This window comes from Populus alba, chromosome 9 (assembly GCF_005239225.2).
Source record: "Populus alba chromosome 9, ASM523922v2, whole genome shotgun sequence".
NCBI lineage: Eukaryota > Viridiplantae > Streptophyta > Magnoliopsida > Malpighiales > Salicaceae > Populus > Populus alba.
The window spans coordinates 2608977-2625380 of NC_133292.1; the positions used below are offsets into that span (position 1 = coordinate 2608977).

The window sequence follows — 16404 nt, forward strand, 5'->3', positions numbered from 1 at the left end:
AAATTTGATGATCTTCTAAAGACATCTTATTTTGTAGATTATTCAATTTTCTAAACTTGACCGCTACACCTTTCAATACATCACAAGTTTGAAAAAAAAAAAAAAGCATAATCTTTAGAGATTAAAGCAACCTCATCAATGATGAAATGAACCAGAAAAAAAAATCCAACAAAAATATATATATATATATATATATATATATATATATATATATATATATGATTATAGCTTCAACTAGATAATTGTCCTATGCTTTGTTGTGGATCAAGTAAAAAAATTTAAACATAAAAAAAAAAAAGAATGTGCAGGTGTTTGTAACATGTTTTCTAGTTGCAAGACAAAACTTGATCATGAACTAAAAATCCAAATAAAATAGTTTGAGAATTAAATGCATCAATAAATATTAAAAAAGAGATTTTAACGCTAACTAAAGACTAAGTGATTAATTTGAGAAACACTAGCAAATTAAGATATCTAATCTTGTTTTCTAGGGAGAACTTTTTTTTTTACTTAATAATATGACACAAATTTTACTTAAGAAAAGTTATAATTAAAATTCAATCAAAACAAACTCATATGATATTATAAGTTTTCATTTTCTTATTAACATATTTAATTTAAAATAAATCTAACATTTTATGAAGTGTCATTTATTTATTAAAGCAATCAAAACACGTGCCCAAATAAATTTGGATGATTTAAAATATGACAAAAAAAAAATCTCTCTTATTAGAACCTGTTTGTCTAATTAATGAGCTCAATTGTTTTTCAATTTTCTTTACTAGAATAGATTTTTTTTAGATATCATCTAATCATTATCCTAAAAGAATGTTTGAATTATATAAAAAAGAATTTTCATAATTTAAACGTGAGTGTACTAAAAAACATAAGAAAAACATAATGTTTGTAACCACATGAGACTTTTTGGCAGTGTCAACCTTAACAAAAAGGTTAATATTGAAATCCTTTGACTTGGCTACTTGTGTGGTCTAGGTTTCAAATTAGATCATGTAAGGATTGACTCGATAAAACTTGGTTAACTTGATAGGTCAATCCAGAGACAAGCAGGAAGACCAAGCAAAACTCAATTTGGGCTAAAAAAAACAACTTTCAAGACGCCATTTTTTTTTTTAAAAAAAAATATTGAGACTTAACATCTCAGAGTAGTACAAATCAACCCAAGCTGGTTAACATATTAAACCCACAACCCAGATCATGGACTCAGTTGAGTTTAATGATTTTTTTAAATTATTTTTTATTAATTATGTGATAACAAAAAATGTTTATAGTAAAACAACCATTTTTTTTTAATTCAATTATGATGGGTTGCACAACAAAAAGCGCTTACCAATATTAAAAATAGTTTCTATAATCTTATTCAAAAACATAATAAAAATTAAATGGCATTAAATAAAATAATATCTAAATATATTCTTAATTTGTTTAAGAATTTAATAAAATAATATACAAAGTGTATTTTTAATTAATTATTTTTTAAGAAATTACATCTAAAGTAATAGTAAAAGACTATGAAAAAGTTTAAGCACGCTCTTAGCACTCAAAGGCCTTTACAATTTATTTTTTCTAATAAATTGGGTGGAATCCACCTAAATTTGTTTTTTTTTTTAAATAGAGCACACATCATCTGCTTGTTAGGCCACCATAGAAGTGACTAAAAATTAAGATAATTTGTTTTACACTTTAGTTATCTTTTGTTGAATTTTGTCTTTTCTAACCAAATGGTCATACAAAATTGTAATTGAAAATAAAAAAAAGTTGAGAATGAAAATTAAAAACAATTATACATTATTACAATAAAAAGTGTTATATTGAAAATAATTTAGCCATAACCCAATGCTTGTGTCTCTTAGTATCCAAAAGTGGCTACATCACCAAAAATTGCATCATTTTTCACTTTGCTGCATGACACAAAAATAATAAGCTTGGATTAAAAGGGAAGCTCAAATATTTAACAAATTTAAATAAAAATAAAGTTATAAAGGAAGGAGTTAATAACAATATCATCTTTATAATTTAATAAAACTCATTAATTGATCCTTATTGTATCAAAAACATAGATTTAATTCTTATCTTTTTCAATCTATCTTGTTTTCTCTTTTAAAAAATAGAAAAAAGTTTAACGTATCTTGGGACGTGTTCACTTCACAACTTCTTGAGAAAAAAACCCTTTTAAAATCATACAACTCACAAGTTGACTCTTTGGCGAAATACAATTTTTAGTTGCATATTTTTTTTTGAAGAAAATAAGATTATGACAAAACTTAATTTCTCATGGAAAAAACCCTTTTAAAAATTATATCACCATGAGTTGATTTTTTAATAAAAACAAAATTTTATTGACATATCTTTTAGCAAAAACAAAATCCTACTCATCAAAATTAAATTCTCGAGGACAAAACTCATTTAAGGATTATGCCATCCTCGAACATCCATATGTAAAAGAAAAATAGAATGCACATTACAAATAACTTAATGCAACCTAATTAATTCAAACAAGTATAACCTAATGCAAACATCATACACCCTATTTTAAATTAACAACATACAAACAAATATACATTTGTGAATAAAAAATTAATAAATATGTTACAAATTATTCTCAAGACTAGTAAATCACATATTAAGATTTAAATTTGACCTTTACGAATCATTTGAGTTGGCTGAAACTGCATTAGAGTGGTTACAATAAAGTGAAATATTGGCGACACACTACATACTTGAACAAGCAAGCTAGACTATGGAGTGTTATTGCACACTTAGACGAGTCGAGGAGGCATGTGGACTTGCGGGTTAGTTACTTCACTTTTTCTCCTTCCATAGTACACAGGTGATGTAGCCCACCTCCTTCGACAAGGAAAGATCGATGACAAAGAAGTTTCTATTATTGTTCTTTTATCTTTTAATAGTATGTTGCAGAATTTTATAGATGAAGAGAGGTTGTTAACTCAGTCCATTTTAGTTAATTTTGGCACTGATTTAGTGAGGATCTAACTATATATGGTATGTGATGTTGATGTGGGTGTGTTTGATGTCTTTAGAAAGTATTGGTGTTAAAACAATTCATGGTTGAGCAAAAGTAAAGATCAACAACTTGAAGATTTTAGTGATTAGGTTTTGTCTTCTTTTTAATACTTCCTTTGTTTTCTTTATCTTCCTAGTTTTTTTCTTTCTCTCTTTTGCAAAATCTTCTTATTATATTTTTTAGTCCCAATTCATTTAGTTCCTTTTTCTTTCTTGCTTCTTATTTCATTCCCTAAATTCTTTATATTTTTTCTTCTTTATTATTTTTATTTACCTACCTTATAACACAAAACCAAAAAAATGAAAAATAAAAAAATTAATTGAGCTTTATTGGAAAAAATATATATTTTTAAGAAAATTATTTTTGAAAACACATGAAAAAATTGATGGTAAAAAATGAGTCTAGATGAAAAATTTTAATTAGAAATCAAGGCATTTTTAGAATAATAATAAAAAAAAAAACTTAATTGAAGATTCTAAATACTGTTTTAAAAAATTATTTAAAGTTTTTTAAGAAAGTGTTTTGAAGCGTGGTAAATATTATTTTTTAAATTTTTTTTATTTAGAAATATATTAAGATAATATATTTTTTTTTATATATTTTTTTATATTTGCACATCAAATTTTTTTAAAAATATTAAAATGAAGAAATAAAAATCAATTTTAACGGAAAAACAGTTGAAATACTCATAAAACTACAGAGATTAATTAATTAGCTTCATAAAACAGGATTAAGTTATAATTAAATCACAGGGGAAGATTCCATTCTGTCATTGACGAGGAGCACGTGCAAAAGTGAAAGCCCAAAGCGAGCAAAATCAGATGACAACCTTGGGACTTAAACATTCGTTCTTTCTAACAGTTTGGTTCATGCAAAAATCTTTGTCTTCTCTCACACTCTCCTCTCCTTTGCGTTATATTCCTTTCTTTACCCTTTGCAGGCAGCATTGCTCACCATCACCGTTGTTAACGTTTTGATGCACTAGTAGATAATAATAATACCCATGGGAGCTCAAAAGAGCATCCATGCTGGCAAAGGTCAGTATTGAAATTCGGTTCTTGATTTTTTCTTCTTTTTCTGGGAATTTTATTTTGTTGTTATTGATTGTGGATTTTGATATGTTACAGCCAAGATTGATGTGAATGTTGATTTTACTCACAAGCTATGTGCTACTTTGATGCTTCCTTCTCTAAGGTTCTTTTCTTTGTATTATCCATTTCTTTGATTATTAATTCCGAGTAACTGCCACATCTCTCTCTCACTCGTTCACTGACCCTCTTTCATGTAAAACTGCAGGAACACTGGAAGTCCTCTTTCTCTGATAATTGGGAGGTGGGTCTTTTCCTTTATAACCTTTGCCGTTTCGTTTATTGGTTACCAAGTTTTTTTCTATGGGTTTTTTTTTTTTTTTTGGCTTCTAGTATGAATTTTCTTTGTTTGGTTACTGAGAAAATGGTGGGAAAGAAAAGGAAATATTGTTAAGTTTTTGAATCTTTCCATGTAATTGAATTCATAAAAAGCTGGGTTTTGTTCTTTAACTATGTTTTGTAGACCAGAGAAATGCAAAACAAAATTTACACTCTTTCCTGCTTGCAAAAAGTAGTGTCGGTAGTTGTTTGGCAATTAATTCAATTGCGTTTTGCAGTCTTTGCATCAAACACCCGAATTTATTTGGTGGAAGTGAGAAGCTTGATGTATCATGGGATAAGGGGCTCTATGATTCAAATGTCTCAGTAACTTATAGAAGGCCAAGACCTGAGTGGCTTTGTCAAAAATGTTTTGTTATTCAGGTCAGTTGCTATAAGCTATGACTACTCTTTGGTGCTATTATTGTGTTTTGTAGACGGAAAATTAAGGAACTGGGTTTTAATGAAGAAACTGTTTAATTCGATTTATTTTGTTTTTGGTATAGAAAATCTCAAAAATTTAGGATTTTCAAAGAAAACAGCCAATTGGGATTTTAAGGGAAAAGGTTTGTTTGTTTTTTCTCCCCACTAATTGATCCACGAATTATTTGTCCCAGCATTCTTTTTCACCTGAAATTGGGGTCCATGGTACACCAATTGACAATTTCTCTCGTTCGGGGAGTGGAGATGTAAATTTGTCTCGTTTATCAGTTGGTCTGGATCGAAATGAGCCTGCAAGCTCTGACTGGAGCAGCAGCACCAGTATCAAATTTGAGGTTCTGGCCATGCTTAATAAGCAGTTATTGCTTATGTTGTTTTTTTCAGCTGAGTTTTTTTTTTTTCTTGTCATATATGGTTGATTTATTAAGAAATTAATTGTTTTGGGCCGTGCAGCATGTCCAACTAGTGAATGATGATGGACGCTCCATAACCAGGGACATTGATGGGTTCCCAGTGACATGCAGGTAGTCTACACTTTTATTATTTCAGTTTCAAGTGATTTATATTATGTTGTTTCCTAATGAATCAGTAAAATGCTTGTAATACAGTGGCAGTCCCCATGACAGTATGCTAGTTTTGAAGCAAGAGTCTCAGTATGCAAAGGCAAATGATCACAGTTTTTCTCGGGTAAACCTTCTTGATAATATATAAATTGTGCATTCATATTCGTTCAGGCTTAGTTGTAGTTCTATCCATTGTAATCTCTATCTTGACACATACACCTTTAGTGCCAGCCATGTTGCTTTTCACTAACTACTAGTTTTGTTATATCCAGTTTAGTATGCAAATTGAACAAGGGATTCCTATTCTATCAAAGTGGCTAATCTTCAACAAGTTCAAATTTACTGCTACAAAAGGAGTCAAACTTGGACCAGCATTTTTATTGGCAAGGTGAGCAAGTTTTCTATGCCGTTTTTAGTAGGTGCTGCATGGTTGTTAGTGCAAGTAGTGATTTAGTGGTCCAAAAGAGAGGGGAGACCCTGAACACTATTGGTAACTGGAAGCAGGATGTAAAGGACAAGAGTCTTTTCAAGGGCGTCAGTAGCTACACAGCATGTGCTAGGAAGCAGGAGAGGTGTTCTTAGAAGCATAAATAAATTCAAAAACTGTAGTATGTTGGTACTGGGAACTAGTAATTTGCTGAACAGAACAAAAGGGAATTATATCTTGGCTGATAGAATGTAAAGAGAGTCTTAATCTGAAATTTAGTAAAATAATGCTTGAAATGATATGGTGTACCTGGCTACGCAAGTTACTCAGCAGTCTGTACTGGAAGCATGCTGCAATTCTTGCTATCCCCTCGAGCATCTTAGCAGTAGGAAGAAATTATACACTCATGCTTCTTATTCTCTCTCTCTGTGCATGACTCATACCCTTTCATTCTGACAGCCTGACAGGTGGTTCCATTGTAGGGGACATGGCTCCTTACCAAGCATTTGCAATTGGAGGGCTTGGTAGTGTGCGAGGATATGGTGAGGGTGCTGTTGGATCCGGAAGATCATGTCTGGTTGGAAATAGTGAATTGACGTTTCCTCTGGTATGTAAAGCTTCATGGTATCTTTAAGGATGGCAAATTATTATAAGATGCAAAAAGTTCTGGTTCATGCTGCAATTTAAGGTTTCTTGATTTTTCACAGAAATCTTAAGGAAGAGACTCATTTCGCCCTAAATACTTATGTTGCAGCAGCACCTTCACTGATCAGAACACTTTAAAAAATTTAATAATAGCAATTATACTGTTTTATATTCGGGTTTCAAGCCTATGCATGGATATGTTGTTTCTTTACAAGACATCTGGTTTGCTACTATGTTGTCTGTTTCATTGTGTTGGGTATTGAAAGTAGAAGAGGGGATGGAATCAAATGAATTACTCTATCTGATTCCCATAATCTCTTTTTGTAATTCATAAATACAGCAGTTTGTCTTGCCATGTGATTGTAGTTTGTTTAGGAAAACAAGCAAACATTGACAATTTAGGAGAAATAGGCCACCAAATACCATCTGTTTTGGGGTAGCTAAAACACAAAAAACTAGCTGAGCCTGAAGTAGGGAATAGTAGGAAATGGCCATTTCCCATGTCTGCATCACCTGTGCAACTGGTTCTGTTTCTAAAATCCTCCTTTCTTTCAAGGTTTGTTCTGAAATGCATAATAAAAAAAAAATTGTGCTGGTGGCATGTTGGTGAGGGTAAAACTAATCTGTACTTTTCCGGGCAAGGTCATATTTAATAGATTGGACTGTGTAGGCCACAATGTCCTAGTTTTGAATCCTTGGCTACTTAATAAGTAGGTTGATTGTTTCTTGCAAGAGACAAGAAATGTTCTTTGCTGGTGGAGAAGAAACAAGATTCTAGAGTGTGTGATTTTTTCTCCTCTTCATCTTAAGGAGGATTGCATTGTCAGCAAAAGCACAATTGAAAATTCATTAACCCTCAAAGAAAAACGAGAAATCTGTGTTGTGAATCTTGGAACCTAGTCTTGCGGTCATCTTCAATTGAGTCATTGCTAAAGTCACCTCTAGATAAATTAGATTCTCGCTATTTGGTGTAGATGCATTCTAAATGCTGTTGTTCTCACTGCTATTTATAACACTGTGAAGTACAGCCTCTTTACCATGGCCATTAAGTCTGTTATATGAAAGCTTATAGCATGGATAACTGGGTTTTCTGAAATTCATATGCAAAATCAAGGCAATCGGAGCCATGCTAAAGTGAGTAGGTAAGATAGAACAAGTCATTTAGGTTTGTATCTTTGTCAAAGATATAGTTAATCTTTGGTTCTGGGACATTGAAGGGACCAATATTATTATTTTTTATTTTTCGGTGAGGGACCAATTATATGACCACTCAACTTGCACATTAATTCTTGGTGCCATGACAATATACATATTCTTTTAAGGGTTCCTCTTGCCTCTAGGTGATGCAACCCTAAAACTCCTCAAGACTTGAAATAATCAACCAACTTCTATTTTTCTTCTACCATGAGATTGGTGGCATTTCCATATTGTTTCTTCATGTCCTCTCATGATTTATTAGATATTCCGAGCCTAGCAACTCTAGCCATTATATTGGTGGAACTTAGACATATAGTAAGAAGGTATGGGTCAACAACATCACACTAGTTATTCTTAAAATTTATAGCAAATTTTTCTGTTGTAGCTGCCTTCCGTCATGCACTCTCACATTCTGTATATTTTTCTCTCATGACTGAATTTGATGAAGTGAAACATGTCAACTTACTTTCGATGCGTTTCTTACTGTATCCAGAGTAAGATGTTGGAAGGTGCTTTTTTCTTGGACTGTGGAACTGATCTGGGATCTGGCCGTCTTGTACCTGGTAAATTAACTTATCTCACTTGCTTAGAAATTGTTCTCTACTCACAATTTTTCTTTTTATTTTCAGTTGAATTTTTCATTCCAATGTCCAATAGTATTTATGTTGCTGAGTAAACAGTGACATTCAGTTTCTCTGTTTTAGAGATACAAACGAATCTGCATTTTAGTTCTTAGTTGCACAATGGACTTAAACAACTTCTTATAAAGTTTTCAAGACTTCAAACACATCTAATTGCAGCAAAAAAATGGAGGAATTTAGATGAATAGGAATCTGCATTGTAATTGGATGAATATGGGCCATGGAGTGTAATTATAGTAGGAAGTGAAGGACTTAGTCTTTTCTTTCTCTAGGAAGTATGAAGCCTTGGTGTTTAATAATTATTAGTTGTATACTGCTTCCCCATTCTTCTGCTAACCTGATTAAGTTAACTTGTCTATGTTGGTCTTACTTCAGTAGATCTGTTTGAGCCCCCCTCATTCAACCATGTCTGCAATTGCTCAGTGTTTTTACTCAGCATGTTCCACAACCCTGTGTGTGACGACTACCACTGCTTATCTGTTATTTTCTTTGCCATTGTCAATTTTGTTGTTTTCGCCTTTGTAACTTTGAAGTCCTTTTGTTTTCCCTCCCATTTCTTCTTCCCCACCACCCATCTTTTTGGTTATTGCTGCCAGGCTAATGACACCGTTTGCCTTTTGAGTTTCAGGAAATCCAGCGATGAGGCAGGGCAAACCGGGATCTGGAGTTGGGCTTGGATATGGCCTTCGTTTCAAGTCTCCAGCTGGTCATTTTCAGGTTGACTGCGCCATCAATTCCTTTCAACAAAAAACTGTCTACTTTGGCATCAGCAACCTCATCTGATGAATTCCGTAAGCCCAATGGTCGCTTTCTTTTCTGGCTTTCCAATGGATTAGATGATGATTATTGAGAAAAGTTAGCTGTGGAATATGGAATTAGTAGAAGCATTGACATTTTCCTGCCGCTAAAAGGAAGTTGTTTCTGTTCTCCATCAATGATAAAGTTGCCGTTATCTGTAAGTTTTGTCCACTTACATTTCCAAGCAGTCTAGTCACCTTGCAAGTTACAAAACCAAAGAGTACATTGCTGGAAATATCTATTTTCTTTTCCTGCTGAAATTAAATTTTAGCGGAGAACAGTTCAATAGAAAAAATGTAGAGTAGAAATTAAAGTATCCCTACAGGTTCCTAGTAATTTTTTTTTTTTTTAACCACAGAACTGATTTCCTTTTCATGTTCAAAAATCAATAGAATAGAATATGAGACTGCAAATTCATGCGTGTAAATGGAAGTGATTCTTCAGCATTGTTTCTGGTATGGTATGGAATAAGTCTGTGGAAAAGGTCAGATTAATTGTCTTATTGCCTCGTTTATTTCTTAACAAGTGTGTGTTTGATTGTGGTAGCTTTAGTGATTATAGTTTGAAAATATAAATTTCAGAAAAGTTATAAATTTGAAACTTTTTTATAATTTCAAGAAAGTGTTTTTAGTGGGAATTTATGCATGATAAGTGTTTGATTGATTAATCAAACACTCAAATCTCAATACAATATCAAATATCAAATAGGCCAGGTGCTTACCAGTAACAAAACACAACCTGCGTATATAAACAGTCCAACAGAATCATTCCCCTTCTTTCTAAACTTACCTAAATGTAGCATGCTTGCCCACTTTGTGAAGAAGCCTTTGACAGCAGTAGAAGTTTCCACAGAAGAAAGGACAGGCAATTTTCATTCTGGGCACCATTCCATTGAATTTTCCAAGCTTGTTTCATGAACATGATCTACAGGTTGGTGACCCACCATTTTCATTTTTGTGTGTTAGGACAGTGAGCCACAAGTTCTAACATTTATAGCTGGTTGGCCCATGAGGTGCTCAGGAGAGGGAAAAAGGCACCTTTTTGTGAATAATGATGAAGGTGCATTATTGCAGACAAGGTGTCATGATTTGTATTGCAGTGACAAGTTGGAAGTCGATACTGTTTCTTACATGTTAAGATCCAAGCAATGTCCTCGTTTTAGTCAAACTAGGAACATGGAAAGGTGGTAATGCATTAAAGACCATAGCCGATATTTTATGACGGGAATTGCAAATCTAGAAAAAGACTTTAATACTCAATTGTGTAGTCTAAGTATTGTTAGGTTTTCAAGCTTGAAGGCTATTTCTGTTTATGTAGTATTGTGGTTTTGAAAAATATTTGGTTTACATTAAATTGATTTTATTAAAAATTCTCTTAAATTTGGTAAAAAGGTTGTAAAATAATTTTTTTTTAAAAAAAGCAGCAGAAGCAGCAGCATGTTATGCTTTTCAAATTTTCTCGGTTTCGAAGGTGTCATTGCCTGTTTGGCATTGCGGCCAAACCGGCTTTTCAAAAAAATTCAAATTTTTTTTTTATTAAAATTGAATGCGGTTTATACTTTTTGGATCGTTTTGATGTGCTAATGTCAAAAATGATTTTTAAAAAATGAAAAAACATTATTGGCATGCTTTTCGGCACAAAAAACTATTTGAAAAGCAACCGCTACCACACTCCCAAACACTTTTAAAAAATAATCAAAGCAGTTTTTTTATTTTATTATTATTCATATAAAATGTTCAGGCCAACGTACATCTCAATTAATTAAAACAGCTTTTATTATTATGCTGGAAGAGGAGGAGAGTGAATCATCCAAATGTAAACAATTTCGAAAAATCTTGTCCTTCGGCAATCACAAGTTTTGGTAGTTAGCCAGCACCCATCCTGAAAGTAATCAAATTGTCGGCAACAGCTCATAAAAAAGTTCAGTATTATTTTCGTTTTTTTTTTTAATAATACAAAGGCAACGAATAATAAAAACTTGAAAACGTAGCTTGACAACCCTGCCAAAACCTTTCATGGTATTTATATTTATTTATTTTTTCTTGGGCATCACTGCTGCACTTGTCATTTCATTGCCTAAACAATACCATTGCAATCAGATCCCATGCGAGGTTCCGAGAAACAAGTGAATGGGAGAAAAAAGAACTCATAAATTTATTAAATAAACTGAGATTTTGCCCAAAAATAAAAATAAAATAAGACATCAAAATTTGAATAAGAGAGAAGGGGTGGGTGGGGGAGGAGGGGGGTTGATTTTGGCTCAGGTTCTTTAATCAGAGCCCATCACCGTTCCCTACAATGCTTTTCCTTGCTGAATTGTTTACTGCATTTTCTTCCCTCCCTCTTTCTGTCCTAAAAGTACATAAACTTTCACATATGTACAGAACACACACAAAAAGAAGACAAAAACTCCTTCAATTTTCGACTTTTGCTGATATCTTCATCAAAAAGTAGTTTCCTTTGCTCTCCACCCCCGAGTTTAAGTACCTATTATTCATCCCTTTCTATGTTTCTAATGGCCCTCTCCGGGCTGCAACTTTTGGGGTTAATTTTTTCAGGTTGTGGGCACTTGACGCCTCTTCAAAACCATTCTCCCCAACGCAAGTTACTCCAACAATACCTTACACTTCTTCATATATCTTCAACTCTTTTATTCATCTGTAAAAAAATGACATTTGGCACGAATGAGTCAGCTTGATCGGCAACTTGAGAATATATATGGAAACAAATCAGAAACCAAATAATAACAGACAAAGCATAACAAATTCGGCAAGCTTAAAAGGATAAGATGTAACAAAATAAAGCAAGTAAACTTATGGCTAAGCTGCCATATATGATAATGTATATATTATTGGTTGCCTAATTGGGTCGAAAACACAAAAAGCCAAAGTTCAGGGCACGGTCAAATACAATTTGGTTGATATGGTTGAGTTCTAGCAGTTCAAGAATCTCGAATATTTGGGTGTGTCTGGTCACCAGAAAAACATTAGTTAATAACATGGCCTGTATAATTTGGCTAAAATGTTTAATATTTGCCACAACTAAAATAACTTCCAAGACAACGCAACCAAAGTCTAGCTCAAGAAACAAGATCATTCCCTGGATATGCTAATCTGTCACAAATCACACATGACTTGCTGCTTATTTCATCACCAAATAATATCCCTCTAACTTTCTCTCAATTACATCAGCAAAGATCAACAAAATATGGAAATCAATGGTCAAGAATCTAAGGCCCATTCAAGTCATATTAAGACCAAAAGTTTGCATCTTGAGCAAATTCTATCCCAAGATCATACAAGATAAGCAATTCCGCGAACTTGCGAGGGAAGAAATTTGGTAAATGTGGATTGAATTGACATGATAATGACAGCATGACCAGGTTGAGAGGCTAATCTTCATTCAAGTGAAAACTCCATCCCTCCAATAATTCTAAACCAACATTTGTAAAAGTACTAAAGAAAAAGTGCCACCTTGACTCCGACTTTAGCCGAATACCAACTTCTAATAACAAACCATCTTTTCTAGGTTTGATCAAAGCCAAACCATCCTACCGTCAAACCCAAACTCACCGCGTCAACTCACTAACTCAAACTCAACAAATAACAAAATTACGCAGAATAATAGACACTTACCACAACATTAGTCCTGGAAAATGACTTCATCAGCAATTTTCATCAAAGGTTTCAAACAATTTGGTTCGAATTTCCGAGCAAACAAATACGAACTCGAATAATTCGATTTTCTCAGCTCCTGAATCAAAACCGGAGAAATCTCACTAGCCTTATAAGTATAAGGATGCCCGTTACGGGTTCCTGTCCAATTAACCCTTGTTAATGTATACTTAGTACACCCCTTTGGATCCTGCATTGACAATAACGTAGGAAAATAATGTTCTTCTGGGTAACATTCATCTTCTCGATAACACGGCTGCTTGAACTTGTTCCACAGCCTACGATCCTCAATAACCATGAGCGCGTGTCGGCGCGTGATAACAAAAAACTGAGACCCACCACGGAATTTCTCAAAGGGCACCTCTGGCATCATTGCATACCTCCCTCTAGCCACATATCTTTTCCATAACCGCCGCTCCTTCGATATAATCTCGACGAAACTCTTGTACTCGATTTTCACATTATACTGAGTCGACTCAGGTCCCGACTCGGAGGAAGAAAAATCGAAAGATTTAGAAGAAATTAAGGAATCGTAGACGTATTTGAAGGAATGGAGAGGGATGCAGTACTGGGAGAGGACGGCGAAGAATGTGTTGGTTGGGTCGTCGAGGATGGCAGTGGCAAGGAGGCGGCGAGTGGCAGAGATCAAGGTTGGGGAGGCGCGATAAGTCCGTTTCGCGTTCCGAATGAACTGGGAACTAAAAACCCCTTTGGGTTTTGTAACATTGGAATAAGGATCGGCGTGAACGTAAATGTTGAAGAGGTTTTTATCGGCGGATTTGAAGAATTGTTCCCATAAAGGAGCGAAAAAGAGATCTGTATTGGTCAAGAAAAGGAAAGCGATTTTAAGTTTTTTTGATTTGAAGGTGAAATGGGCATGGGCGGAAGGGTAGTGGGTGACGAAGGAGGAGGAGGCGGCGACGGCGGTGGCTTTGCGGAAGAGGTCGAGGTCGTCTTGTTCATCGTAAGGGGAGATGGGGATGGAAGGGTTATGAGGAGGAAAAATTCTTGGGGCTAAGAGGAAAAGGATAGGAAGTGATAAAAGAAGAGAAAAAACTAGGAGAAATTGTGTTGTGAACATTATAGGTCCAATTTTGATGGAATTTGGACAATTTGTTGATGATGTTTCTGGCATGTCTAAGATTTATTTGTTTGGTATGGAAATGGGGTTCGTGGAGTTGAAGAAGGTGCGGGGTTTTTGTTGGTCATCTATCTATATGCATGGAATGCACCAAATGCCCTCCATTTATTGTGTATATTTCAATTTGGTCCCTCTCATCTTTTTGTTTTTTAATATTTACCAGCAGCGGGATGAGGGTACGCGTGGTGGTCTGCCAATCCTTTGACTGACGAGGGTCTAACTTATTTCTTTAGAGAGAACCAAAGGCCCCGATGATATTATATATTTTGGTTTTTTTTTTTTTAAAAAGTTGTTTTTATTTAAAAATATATATTTTTTATTTTTAATATTAATATAATAAATTACTAAAAAAATATTAATTTAATTTTTTTTAAAAAAAAATTAAGATGAAATGGCCTTAAAAAAACGCTTCTCCGCTGCAAGTATTTGACCCCAAATTTTCTTATTAAGTTGGAAATTGCCACTGTGGTGTGCGTACGAGACATGTTAATTCATCACATATTAATAATTTTATAACAAATTAAAATGAAACCCCAATTGTTTAATTTAAAAAAGGAAAATACTTAATAAATAGTGTAATGAAAATAATATTAATAAAATTAAAAATATTAAATTATATAGTAAAGAACCATTCTAATTACTCATGCTATGCTGCAAGGTGTATAAACTTGTACTTATAACTTAATTGAAAATCAATTAGAAATAATATATGATTGTTGACGGTTTTATTTTTGTTTCTTGTATTTTAAGAAACAATCTACTAACACTTTACCAATATTGTTTAATAACTAAATAAATATAAATACAAAAAAAATTAAATGAACAAGTTATTTAGTTATGAAAGGAAATTAAAAAAATAAAAAACTTTTCAAAGGTAAAAAATCCTCTAAGATAGCCAAACCCAAGATAGACAATTTTCACTAGTTTAGAAGACTAAAAGAGGAATATTTTTTTATTACAAATCCTTTGTATATACATTACTTTACTTGTCAAGATAAATACTTTGCTTTGTCTTCTATCATAGTAACTTTCCAAAACACTTGACAATCTTCAAACTGTTGTCATCCTAATTGGAACATCCAATTGCTAATAGTTAACACAAAAACTCCTTATAGGAGTCTACAGGCTCTCCGACTCTTCAACAAACAATTCTCATTGAGATTTTTCTTCACACTCTACTCGTGTGTCAAGAATATATGCTATGAAACTTGGTGTAACTCCTTAGCTAGTTGGGCATTTTTGCTCTGCTGCAGGTGTTGCTATATCAAATGCTTCTGATTATCCTTCCATGTATATCTTCAAGCTTTCTAGTCTATTATGTTCTTAGTAGACCACTAACGTGTTTTACAAAAACACTTCTCTAACAATTATTTTTAGATAACTTATATTTATCTTATTTTGATAAAACTTATTTGAACTTTCTATATAATTCATCCAAACAAACTAGATAATTATAGAAATAGTCACATTGTATCTTATAAGATAATCTTAACTAACTATTTATGTAATTTGGATAAACTAACAATCTAAACAAATTCATCTTCATCAACGCAAATAATCCTTTACTAATCAAAGCCAATCATTTTAACATTTACAATCTCCCTCTTTTGACTAATTTGTGACAAAACATAATAATAATGAATTAGCATGCAAAAAGTTCAGATTGTTCAATCATAAACAAATACTTTATTAAAGTATATTTGTAAGCATAATTGAAACAATTTATATAGCATGAAAGTGTTAATAATTATGCAACAACATCTCAACAATTTTTAACATGTTTCATGCAAACAATTTATGACATATTTAAAGAAAACTTCATGCAGCATGTCGCATCCTAAAAGTTCATAATATGTTAAAAAACTATCATGCATTAGATGTTGTTATGCAACTACATGTATCAAATTCCAAGTGCATTGAGTATTCAATATAGATGTTTCTATGCTACAAAAAAAATATCCTAGTTATTACAGACCAAAATATTCAATATTCATTACCACTTAAAATTAGTAAAATTCTAGAAAAGCAAAACAAATTCCTAACGGTTAGCTGATTGCTTATTTCCTTATTCTCCTTCTTCTTTGCATCCTTGTATCCTTATTGGTTTGGCACCAATCATATTCTTTATCTTCACCAACAATACACTAATTCATTCATATGATATCCAAGCCAAGTTGAACAAGTTTGTCATTAACCTGTATAATATCTTGTTGCATATTTATTAGCAACTTGTAAAAAAACATCAATCTTTGTCTCACACTTACTAGTAAAACTACCAAACTTGCTTAATAGTTCTTGTAATTATTCAATTATAAGATGGAGTAGGGAGTTCGTTTGAGGAGTTTTGAGTTGAGATTAGGTAAACTCTTTAGGATGTGATCTTTTTTCACTAACCACATCTTCAGATTTGATAACAGTTACAACTGAG

The 16404-nt window shown here is 32.9% G+C and overlaps 2 protein-coding genes across 2 annotated transcripts; one reads left to right on the forward strand and one right to left on the reverse strand.

Annotated features, from left to right (window-relative positions):
- Nucleotides 1-3855: 3855 nt before the first annotated feature.
- Nucleotides 3856-9686, forward strand: LOC118053836 (outer envelope protein 39, chloroplastic). The gene is made up of 11 exons (XM_073411274.1): nt 3856-4080; nt 4171-4237; nt 4340-4375; nt 4689-4833; nt 5067-5225; nt 5344-5414; nt 5499-5577; nt 5726-5841; nt 6340-6487; nt 8216-8285; nt 8992-9686. The coding sequence occupies exons 1-11, from the start codon at nt 4047-4049 to the stop codon at nt 9144-9146; spliced, it is 1080 nt and encodes a 359-aa protein (XP_073267375.1). The 5' UTR covers nt 3856-4046; the 3' UTR covers nt 9147-9686.
- Nucleotides 9687-11291: 1605 nt separating this feature from the next.
- Nucleotides 11292-14030, reverse strand: LOC118053835 (glycosyltransferase BC10). Its single transcript, XM_035065224.2, has 2 exons — nt 12797-14030; nt 11292-11819 (listed from the first exon to the last, which is right to left on the reverse strand). Exon 1 carries the CDS (start codon nt 13968-13970, stop codon nt 12804-12806), a length of 1167 nt encoding a protein of 388 aa, XP_034921115.1. The 5' UTR covers nt 13971-14030; the 3' UTR covers nt 11292-11819; nt 12797-12803.
- Nucleotides 14031-16404: the final 2374 nt, after the last annotated feature.